The 12,064-nt window shown below is 42.2% G+C and overlaps 1 protein-coding gene across 2 annotated transcripts in view; it reads left to right on the top strand.

Moving 5' to 3' along the window:
* The window catches only part of LOC147023228 (1-phosphatidylinositol 4,5-bisphosphate phosphodiesterase gamma-1-like), a 178,743-nt gene that overhangs the window by 36,742 nt on the left and 129,937 nt on the right, over positions 1-12,064 (top strand). The window contains exons 1-3 of one of the 2 annotated variants that reach the window (XM_085888404.1): positions 5,771-5,864; positions 6,229-6,417; positions 6,759-6,806. Coding sequence is in view for 1 of the 2 variants with exons in the window: in XM_085888403.1 (XP_085744529.1) it covers positions 5,771-5,864; positions 6,759-6,806 (142 nt within the window). In the remaining variant the exon portion in view is untranslated. Of the gene's footprint in view, positions 1-5,770; positions 5,865-6,228; positions 6,418-6,758; positions 6,807-12,064 lie in introns of those variants that run through there. The other variant, XM_085888403.1, reaches the window with a different exon arrangement.

Raw genomic sequence — 12,064 nt, 5'->3', positions numbered from 1 at the left:
ATGCTTTCACGAGCACTTCCTTTCACGAGGACTTCCACCGACGAACTGGATGAACAAAGCGCGAAGATGCGGCTCGAACAGGTGGGGGAGACACGTGAACAAACATGAACGCCTCGTTGTGTTGGGTTTTTTAAAATGTATTCGTTTTTAGGGCAAAATTCATTTTTCGTTTATAAGAGACTACGGCAGCCGCACGAATAACGCAAGTCCACCGTACGCCCGACGTACGGTCGACGTGGAACACAACAACGTCACAACTACGGCTTGTCGAATTGCTACGGCGAACGTAGAAATGAAAAAAGTTATAACTCCGCGTTATAATTCCACGGCGACCCCTACGGCCTGTAAAAGATAGCCAAACGTTGTAGGGCCACCCTGAGGCCACCTCAGTTTCTCTGCGGCCGCCGCACGTTTCTGTCAATTCAGAGGGCGTACGGCCGCCGTATCCTCGCCGTACAGTAAATGTGACTTTGGCCTAACCCACTCGCTCCACTTGATTGTGCTTGCAAATCGGCCAGACACTCCCTGGTGTGTTTTTTTTTTCCCCACTTCCCTTGCCTGTCCATCCTAGTTGGGAATCTTTCTCGCTCTGGTCAACACCAATAATGGTGCGAGACCTCAGTTGGAGATTGCTTCATGGGGCACTAAATTCTGGAGCTCTGCTGCAACATTTCACAAACTTTCCTGGTGGATGTTGCTTCTGTGGTGAAACGGAAACCATTTTTCATATATACTTGTTGTGCCCGCATCTTCAACCAGTTTCTTTGCCGGTGAAAAACCTGCTCTTATGCTTCTGGTTTAGTTTTTTTTCTTCCCCCCAACACTTTTCATTTCTGGTCATCCTGTGAAGGAGAGTAAATCATGGTATCTCCTTGTTAACTTTATGGCCTCTGCAAAATTGCGACATACAGAACCAGAAACGCAAAGATTGAGTGAAGTTGTGCAACATAGCTTTGCATGTCTGAAACCTTAATACGCTCGCTCATGTGCCACGGAAGAGTTTATGACGGCGCAAGATTCACACACTATAAGGAGGTTGGAAGGAATTTGGACCACAAATTATCACTTTGCAGTACTGTCGGACACTGCTGTTCATGGGGGATACGTCTCTGAAAAATGCTGTGAATGTCGGTCCGCAAATTTTGGAGCATTGTTTAAAAAAAAAAATTAAATATTTTTTTTTACATGATGTCGGCTCGTGGAAGAGCAATGACAGAACAAATCAGGACATGACATGAGAAAGGGGAAACACCAACATCAGGGTGGAGGGAGAAAGTAGTCAGAGATGGAGAAACAAGGGATGCAGGTAACGATGAAGGGTAAGGGAAGAATGCAAAGGGTGGACAATACGGCGCTGTACGCTGTATGTGCTGTTCGGCGGTGTCGCCGGGTGCCAAAAATACTCCAGCAATGTTGCTTGCTGCAGGATTTGCTGTTTATTTATTTATTTGGCATAGGGGGGCAATGTACTTGTATTTATTGTCGGACCCTGACATACGTGGGAATATGTTCCTGCCAAAAATGTCAGGCATGTTTGATTTTTTTTTTTAAACATGGTCTAGGCTTGTGGAAGAGCAATGACACAGAACAAATCAGGACACAACATAGAAAGGGGAAAAAAACAAATGGCAGGGCAGAGGGAGAAAGTAGATGGAGATGGCGAAACAATGGATGCAGATCACAATGAAGGGTAAGGGAAGAATCCAAAGGGTGGACAATATGAATACAAAAGCAAAATTGTAGTTTGACCAGTTTGTGATTTTGTCAGGGTTTGAGTTTAGGGAAGAGGCTGCTGCCTGTCTGTCAGAAGGATGAGAGATATCACAGCAGAGAGGGGGTCATTAGAAAAGAGATCAAGAGGATTTTCCAGAGAGTCAGTGAGATCATTGATGAAGATTAGGAATAATATGGGGCCGAGAACACTGCGTTGGGGTACTCCAGCCTTGACAGGGAAAGGAGATGAAAGGGTTCCGTTGAGAGCCACATGTTGACTATGAGAGTGGAGGAAGTCATGAAGCCATCTGTGGAGTTGGTCTTGGATTCCATAGGTAGACAGTTTGAAGAGTAAGGCAGGATGCCAGACTGTATCAAAAGTTCAAGATGTGTTCAAAGTTACGGCCCTGATCTCATGTCTGATATTGAGGGCCTCCACCATTGTTGGAAGAGTATAATCAGCATGTCCAAGGTAGAGCGATCAGGTCTGAATTCGAATTGATGATTTGAGATGAGGCTGTTGGAGAAAAGGAATGATTCCATGTCACCTGTCTGTAATGATGAAGTCCATGACCTTGCTGGTGACTAGAAGTACAGCAAGCTAATGGGGCTGGGGTTTAGGGGATCCAATTTTGCACCTGTTTTTTTTAATATAATGCTGTGATTTTGGCTGATTTCCCTTTTCCCAGGTGGATAGAGGAGACCAGTCCTGAAATGTAAAAAATAAATAATATAAAAGGATATACTGTATATAAAAAAATGTGAATACACGAATGTCGAAGCAGGTTTACACTTTATGACACACAAATGCATGAGGTCCACAAATGATGAATCCGTGAATAGCGGGATCCGACAGTATTTCCCCACAAGGTCCTTTACCTTTACCTATCTGATGATATTATTATTATTATTATTATTATTATTATTATTATTATTATCATTTTCGTACATGCTTCATTTTAATTCAATCTCCTCTCTGTCTGTCTCTGTCTCTGTCTCTGTCTCTGTCTCTCCTCATCTTTCTTGGTATTGCTTTCTCTTTATAATGCTCTGCCTTGTTCACTGCAGTTCTAAACATGGAGTTGCAGGGACGAGGAAGTCGGGCAACATTAAATAAAAAATTTGTGTCTGCCCAGGAGCTTTCTTGTGCCCTGAGTGTCACCCGAAAGCCATTCTAACAAAAGCAAACTACTACGACCACTACTATCACTACTAATACTAGTGCTACCACAGTTATTTCCTTATTCTTGTGGGGTTGGCCAAGGAACATTTTTTTCTTTTTTTAAAAGCCCAAGCTGTTTGTGAGAAATCCCAAGCTTTTTCACAAACCGGCAAGCCAGGCCTGACGCTTGAATGAAGGTGGGAGGAATTTTGAATTTGTTCAGGTTGCCGATAACTCACCTACTCTGTGCAAAGGACACCGTTGGATGTTTAACGTCGACCATCTAATGCTGGCAGACATCCGTTTTAACATCCATCTGAGGAGCAGCACACACATTGATGATGGTAACCCATGAAACACAAGGGAGATAGCTTATCGCTGGGCCGAGATTCGAACCCAAGCTAGACGGTTCAAAGGTGAGTGCAGATAGCTCTAACCTGTCCTGCCAGCCATACTTACAACTATCAGTAAATGTATATCTTCAACATTTTGCCTGCTATTATTGTGTAATAAAGTAGTGCTGTTTGAGGATAGTTTAAACAGTTAGCCAGAGAGAGGGGGGAGGGAGAAGGAAAGAGAAATGAAAGCCAAGAGTTGACTGAGCTGTAGATTTATTTCGTGTACTTGTACATTCACTTCCATTTCCCCATTGTGCACAGCTTCACTTCCCCCATGAGGCCAGTTCCTAGCTTTAGCATTGTCAGCTAATTGTTCTGCTGTCCAAATTAGGGCAAAAGATAAGCAGCTTGGTTTATGGACACACTAAGGGGTTTTTTTTTTTTGATGCTTTGCATTTCATATGTTCAGCTTAATGATTAATGATAACCAACATAACAGCCTTGTCTTCAGCGCAGAATAAATATTCGGATTATGATTATGATGTACCACACTCTGGTGTGGTTATATTGGGTGGTTTGCCATTGCCTTCCCAGCAGAAGTTAGGGCAGGAATTTGGAATTTGCCCAGGGTGCTGGAAATAGCTCACCTACTCTTCACGAAGGACAACACCGTGCTATCTTCAATCTCCACCGTGGAATGCCGACGGATGGGATGCCCAGGCAAACATCTATCCAAGGGACGGCACACCCATTGATAAATCACCCTGCCTGTGAAACATCAGGATGACAGTTTATTATTGTGTCGGGATTCAAACCCGAGCTAGACAGCATCGAGGTGAATGTGTGCACCTCTAAACCATCTTGCCAGCCAAGAAGGAAGACAGTTCCGATCAAATAGTCATACCTGCAAAAACAGTGTCACAACCATGTGAACAATGGATTTCATCAACTAAAAGTGGATAAGAGTATGATAACCGCTGTGGAAAACAATGTGTAGTTGACTGTTTGAGCGTTCGCTCTTCGTCAGAGTAAAAGAACGAAAGACGACGATGAGCTCAGCATCAAACCACACCATTTCCCCCCACGGTGGTTAACAGACTCTTATCCACTTTTAGTGGAGCAACTTTGCAAAACAATTGTAAATTTTGTGAGGAAAGCACCAAATTTGGCACACTAGTGGCCTATCATATTATGAACAGATTTGGATATTGGGCCATCTCAAAATTTTTGATGGCAGTGGAAAATGGCTGCCACAGCCATCAGCGGCTGAATTTGAGATGGCCCAATATCCAAATCTGTTCATAATATGTCCGGCTACTAGTGTGCCAAATTTGGTGCTTTCCCCACAAAATGCACAATTGTTTTGCTATATTTAGCTAAGTTGCCCCACTATTTGAGTTATAAAATACATTGTTTATCTTGTACCCTGAGAAAGGCAGACACTATCCTTCACAGAGACCAGTATTCCGTTTAAGCCTGGTGTTGGCTAAGTTAAGTTAAGGCGGCTGGCTTAATATCTTAGGGTATTAAGTTTGAACCAAAGTCGGGAGTTGAATTAATACCAGGTGGGGTTGACTCAACCTGTCATCCTTCTGAGGTTGGTGAAATGAGTATGAGTGTACTGGAAAAAGAGGGCACTGCATCAGTGGCACAGCTGCACCCTCAGAAAATGATGCAATCAGCGGCCACAGGCTGTACACAATAGTTTGCGAGTATTCTGTCGTATCTTCCTAACCATGGAGCCTGACAACTGCATTAGCTTTGCCTATAGCTGCTTGGCACTGTGCTGTCTGCTTACCACCAGTGTGACCACTCCTTGGCTTTTTCACAAGATCTTGGCTATTCGTTGTTCACCTTGGCGTCTTTGTTTTCTGTAGGTTTTCTTGGCGTATTGGTTTTCTATTATCGTCGCTTTTCCGAAACCTTGTGAATTCCTGGCTTTTTTTCATTGGCTCACCTTGGCATTTATGAAAATGAGGAGTGGTCACACTGATTACCACCCCCAGATCCTTCTGTGTGACATGCTCCAAGACTGCCCCTTGCATCATGTAACCCTATTTTCATCATTCTTACCCATCCTCAGCACCTTACATTTCTTTATGTTGAACTGCATCTGCCACTATTTATTACGGAATCAATGAAAGTATCTCAACTTTCCTGAATCTGATCACCACCCACTCGGCTCTATCTACTTTACCTTCAAGCTTTGCGTCATTTGCAACCTTGGAAAGCTGACTCTTTACCCCACTGTCCAAACCATTGATGTAAAGTACAAACTGATCCCTGAGCTACCGAGCTCCGACATCCTCCAATTCACAATCACTCTGTTTCACATCACTAATCCAGTTTCCAGTCCCTTTGGCGACTTATCAGCCACTCAACAAGCCCTCACCTTAGCCAACAGCGTTTTACGTGATACCTTGGACATTGATACGTCCACGTGATACCTCCAAGGACGTTGAAAATTTCATATCGTGTGTGTTTTTTTGCCAAGTTGACAAGAGAAAGATGTTTGAGTTGATTTCTTTAATTGTCGATGCTCTCCCTCGGTGGGCAGCCTCGAATCATGATGATTTGAAGACCTGGACATCAGGACTCGAGTGGCTTGTCACCGACACCCTTGTTTCTGGAACGATGGTTCAGATTGAAAGGTAATTTGACCCTCATGCAAAGATACTATTTTCCTTGAAGAACAGTAGATTTAATCGATAAAGAATACAATATTGTCGTCCCCTCGATCTACTCTGATCCAAGGTACACGTACGTTCCTGCACATACATTACATGCAGGACAATAATGTAAGGCGACCTAGTATCAAATATAAACACGGTCTATGGGATCCCAACCTCATGAGCTGTTTGCTAAAATGACAATGACAAGCTTAATGAAGGAACAGACAGAATTTTCAGTTTATCAAAGTGCTCAACAGAAGTAAAGTGACTTGCAGAAGTAAATTTATACAAAAAGAGTGTTCACTGTTTTTTGTTTTTTTTTCCTCCACTTGGATGTGTCCAGGATGAGCTAAAAGACGAAGTGCAACAGGTTTACAAAGTACCGGTGGGTTTGGGAGTAGAGGGGTGTGAGCCGGACGTACACAAGGAGGAAAGGAATAATAACACAAAAGCGAATCACAATGGCCTGGTGGAGGAACACAATGGCAAAGAAGCTGCGGATATAGACAGACCGTGCGTGGACTTTCAGGAGGTGACAAAAGCTGTTTGTTTTGTTGATAATGTTGTGCATTTTTATTGATGAAAGCTGAAGGGTGAGTTTTCATGAAATTTCGTTCATCAGGATTAAATTGTAGTTTGCCTCAAGGACGTATTTATCGACAGGTTTGATCAATAGTGAATCCAAAATGAATACAGTATAAAGGTGTCGGCACAAGTTTCATGGAGGAATAACTTGCACCGGTTGTTGTTCACGATTCTGTTAGTGAGTAATTTCTCTTATAAAAGTCACTATGATAACCTTTTCACCCAATAAATATAGAATGATCTTTTCTGTTGCCATTTTGTCCTCTTCCCCCCCACCTCCCCCTCCAGGTGCTTATGGAAGCAGTGCTTACCATTTGGTAAGAATGTCAGTGTTGGGTAAGTCATTATTGATGCACCATTTCCATTCTCCTTCACAAGTATTTCTAAGAGACAAATCTACAGCATTTAAATGAATTTGGTCATTGTCGGTGCTGAGACCATCGGCAAAAGGTTTCACACATGACAGCGAGACTTATTTGATTGTCGTATGTCGGCTTACCCTTGCATGTTCCTTAAGATCTACATTAGTATGGTATCTGCAGCCACAGGAGACTGTCTCGTATCAAGATTACATTCACCACATTTCTGTCATCAGACCACGGGAACTATCGGGGATGCCTCTTCGCGGTGGTTGTACCCCCCAATGCAAGTTGGGGGCCAAATCTTCCCCACTCTTCCCTGCTGCCCGGATTCGTCAGGGCAGCGTGGCCACGGTCAGAGTGCCGATCGGTCCCCATGGACCGGCCCACTTGCTCTTGTCCTCTTGTCTCTGTCTTTTCTCTTTTCTCTCTCTCTCTCTCTCTCTCTCTCTCTCTCTCTCTCTCTCTCTCTATCTCTCTATCTCTCTATCTCTCTATCTCTCTATCTCTCTATCTCTCTCTCTCTCTCTCTCTCGCTATCTCTCTCTCTCTCTCTCTCTCTCTCTCTCTCTCTCTCTCTCTCTCTCTCTCTCTCTCTCTCTCTCTCTCTCTCTATATCTCTCTCTCTCTCTATATCTCTCTCTCTCTCTATATCTCTCTCTCTCTCTATATCTCTCTCTCTCTATATCTCTCTCTCTCTCTATATCTCTCTCTCTCTCTATATCTCTCTCTCTCTCTCTCTATATCTCTCTCTCTCTCTCTATATCTCTCTCTCTCTCTATATCTCTCTCTCTCTCTCTTTCTCTCTCTCTTTCTCTCTCTCTTTCTCTCTCTCTCTATATCTCTCTCTCTCTCTATATCTCTCTCTCTCTCTATATCTCTCTCTTTATTTATCTCTCTCTCTCTCTATATCTCTCTCTCTCTATATCTCTCTCTCTCTCTATATCTCTCTCTCTCTCTATATCTCTCTCTCTCTCTATATCTCTCTCTCTCTCTATATCTCTCTCTCTCTCTATATCTCTCTCTCTCTATATCTCTCTATCTCTCTCTCTCTATATCTCTCACTCTCAATATCAATCTATCTCTCTCTCTCTCACTCTCTCTCTCTCTCTCTCTCTCTCTCTCTCTCTCTCCTACCTCTCTCTCTCTCAATATCAATCTCTCTCTCTCTCTCTCTCAATATCAATCTCTCTCTCTCTCTATATCTCTCTCTCTATATCTCTCTCTCTATATCTCTCTCTCTATATCTCTCTCTCTATATCTCTCTCTCTATATCTCTCTCTCTATATCTCTCTCTCTATATCTCTCTCTCTATATCTCTCTCTCTATATCTCTCTCTCTATATCTCTCTCTCTATATCTCTCTCTCTATATCTCTCTCTCTATATCTCTCTCTCTATATCTCTCTCTCTATCTCTCTCTCTCTCTCTCTCTCTCTCTCTCTCTCTCTCTCTCTCTCTCTCTCTCTCTCTCTCTCTCTCTCTCTCTCTCTCTCTCTCTCTCTCTCTCTCTCTCAAACTCTGTCATGGCCTGGCTTAATGAAGGCAGTGTGCACCATCCTGGATGTGGAGATCTCTGGGTCGCTCCTGGGGCTGTCTCCATGCAACAGGCCTATTCAGGAGAATTATCCAGCACCATACAATAATAACAAGAACAACTCAGACCACGGGCTCATCTAGCGTGCTCAAGTGACCTCAGTCACGTTTCGAGCTGGTTAGTTGAATCCTTTGGCTGAGGTCTGCGGTAACCAAGCCTCTTGTGGTGTAGTAAACCAAGCCAAGGCTATGAGGTGCACTTTCAGGCCTATGGACTGAACTAGCATAGTTGAGTGGCCTTGGGGACAGTTCGACAAATTAGTCTAATTCTTCTTCTTCTTTTATGACATTCTCAGCTCACAGACTTAGCTGTCCAAATTGGGCAGCTAAGTCACAGCACTATCTGTTAGCAGGTTGATTTCCCAAAATGTTTCATCAAAATTCTGCACATGACACTTATTCACAATGTGGTGGACAGTCTAATATGGGTGATCACAGTTGCATTCTGGGCTGTTTTTGAAATTCCATTTGTGGGGGTCATGTGATGACCTCGCACGGAAAGTACGAATCCTGTTGAGCACAGTCCACTGTTTCAAAGGAAGGGCCAAACCTGGAGGTTCTTCTATCAGATCATTCACCAGGTGTTTGTTAGCAATATTGTCATCTGCCCAGAGATTGTGCCACATGTCCTTTATGTCAAAAAAGAGTGCATGCACTTTATCGCCAGCTGGTACCTGCTAGTTTCCAGATGATGTTTACCCTGGTCTTGATCTTTTCTGTGACCCTTTTCAAGTGTTTGCGGTACATGAGGCTTTGATTTAAGGGTGACTCCAAGGTACTTGGGGAATGGTTCGTTCTTGACTGGCTTGCTGCAAAAGCAAACCTGGAGTATGCTCTTAGCCAGTCGGTTGCTAAAATGAAAATCAGTAACTGTGGTCTTAGTTGGGTTTGGGCAGAAAGATTTAAGTCTGAAGGCAAGGTGCTGCTGAGATTCTCAAGGTTGATTGGTTACCACTTGGGTGGTAAGGGCAAGATCATTTGCAAAGGCAAACTTCTTGGAGATGTTACAAAGCATGTCGGTCACATAGATGTCAAAGAGCAAGGATTGGAATGAAAACACACCCTTGGGGAAATCATTCAGTCATTGTGGAGCTTATTTGATCTCCGAGTGGAACCCTGTATCTTCAATTGCCAAGCATATGAGAAAGGACACACATTGTGGCCTGGCACTGGAAACGTCTGGTGGCTTGCAACAGAAGACCATGTCACAATGCAGTTTCATATGCTGATGAAAGGTGCAACATCTGTCCGAAGCACGCATTGGTAGCCAGTCTCAATGTGTGCGGTAAATGCAAGTACTTGATGAACACAGCTCCTACCAGAGGCGTTTTCAGTTACAAAGTTTATTGTAGAGTACTCGTCAAGTGGATTTAACACTCAAGCAAGCACTCCATTCAAAACATGTTGATAAGGACCGGCTGGCTTGGCAAGTGCGAGTACGCTGCTTGGTAACCGAATACACTTCTGGTCTGAAAGCCAGCTTGCTCCTTGGGAAGGTTGGGCTCTTACAGTGGGGAGGGCCTGGTCAGAAGGACACCCTGAAACAATTTATCTCATGTAATCATTATTGGTTGACTTAACTAGCCTCACACATTCTTGAAGGAACCTGAAGAGCTATTGTACAAGTGTTGCATGCCATTGTTCTCAGATCTAATGTAATCTGTAGACCATGGTGAGAGTCTGCATTGTTTAATGCTATGTCTTGTTCTAGTTAGGTCATCTCTACCGAGATGACCTAATAAAGCCGGACCAAATGTCGGTCCGTCCGTACGTCCGTCAACAATTTTTCTTTCCGATCGTGATGAAACTTAGTATGTGGGTAGAGGTCGATGAGTGTTGCACAACGATATAACTTTTGTCCGGGTTCAAGGTCAGGGACGAGGTCACGTAAGTTATAAAAATCGCCATTGTCAAAACCTATCTAGTCTGCCATTATACAAGATATTCGGCAACTGTTTCTTGATTATGATAGTAAAAAATATTATCTTGTATCTAACCGGACAGATTTTTGAATTTCCGTCCCGTTTGGCCGCCACGTAACCTGGAAGATGGTCAAAAACACCTCCCGGTACAAAGAAAACTTTTTACTTCCGATCTTGATGAAATTTGGTATGTGGGTAGAGGTCGATGAGTGATACCCAACGACATATTTTTCCCCGGATTCGAGGTCAGGGTCAAGGTCACGAGGTCACGAAAGTTGTGAAAGTCGCCATTTTCAAAACCTATCTAGTCTGTCATTTTAGGAGATATCTGGCAAAGGTTCATCGATTATGATGTTAAAAAACATTATAGAGATGACCGTCACCCCCACACAGGGGTAACTTTTTTACATTGTTTTTACAATCAAGTAGTGTTTTTTTAAAAAGTGTTACTTTTGTTGTTTTTATTCGATTAGAAAAGCAGAGTCGTGAAAATGTCAATTAACTTTTACATTCTGCATATTTATGGTGAAATGTCATTATAACTTCCAGATTATATTTGTGTTATTGTTAACCTCCGCCATCTTCGAAGATGGATGGAGGTTACTGTTTTCACCCCTTTCTGTTTGTTTGTGTGTTTGTTTGTTTGTTTGTGAACAGTATAACGAAAAACTCCTCGACGGATTTCGACGAAACTTGGTGGGGGGGTTAGGTATGGTCCATGGATCATGCCATTAAATTTTGGACTTGGTCCCCCCCCCCCAAAAAAAAAATTTAGAGAATTTTTTTTTCATTTCTACATGTTTTAAGTGATTTCCACCCCCCCAAAAAAATTGTTACCCCCCCCCCAATTTTTTTTTTTGGCATTTCTACATGTTTGACGTGATTTCCAGTCCCCTCCCAAAAAAAAATTGTTACAGAATTTTTTGTTTTTTGCATTTCTACATATTTTAAGTGATTTCCAACCCCCCAAAAAAATTGTTAGAGAAAATTTTTTTTTTGCATTTCTACCTTTTTGATTTCCACCCCCCCCCAAAAAAAATTGTTTGAGAAAAAATGTTTTTTTTTTTGCATTTTTACATGTTTTAAGTGATTTCCTCCCCCCCCCCCAAAAAAATTATTACCCCTCCAAAAAAAAAAAATTTTTTTTTTTGCATTTCTACATGTTTGAAGTGATTTCCAACCCCCTCCCAAAAAAAATTGTAACCCCCCCCCAAAAAAATTGTTACAGAATTTTTTTGTTTTTTGCATTTCTACATGTTTTAAGTGATTTCCAACCCCCCAAAAAAATTGTTGGAGAAAATGTTTTTTTTTTTGCATTTCTACCTTTTTGATTTCCACCCCCCCAAAAAAAATTGTTTGAGAAAAAATGTTTTTTTGCATTTCTACATGTTTTAAGTGATTTCCACCCCCCCCAAAAAAATTGTTACCCCCCCAAAAAAAAAAAAAAAATTTCTACATGTTTTAAGTGATTTCCAACCCCCTCCCAAAAAAATTGTTATAGAAATTTTTTTTTTTGCTTTTCTGCATGTTTTAAGTGATTTCCAACCCCCCCAAAAATTATTAGAGAAAAACATTTTTTTTTTGCATTTCTACATGTTTTTGATTTCCACCTCCCCCCCCCCCACCAAAAAAAAATTGTTAGAGAAAAAAAAAATTTTTGCAACTTTTTTTTCAACAAAATTTCGATTTCTTTTTTTGCATTTCTGCATGTTTTAAGTG

This window comes from Eptatretus burgeri, chromosome 7 (genome assembly GCF_056783735.1).
Source record: "Eptatretus burgeri isolate ZD-2024b chromosome 7, Ebu_testis_v1, whole genome shotgun sequence".
Classification (NCBI taxonomy): domain Eukaryota; kingdom Metazoa; phylum Chordata; class Myxini; order Myxiniformes; family Myxinidae; genus Eptatretus; species Eptatretus burgeri.
The sequence above is the reverse complement of the archived record's forward strand: the minus strand, read 5'-3'. Positions and strand labels throughout refer to the sequence as shown.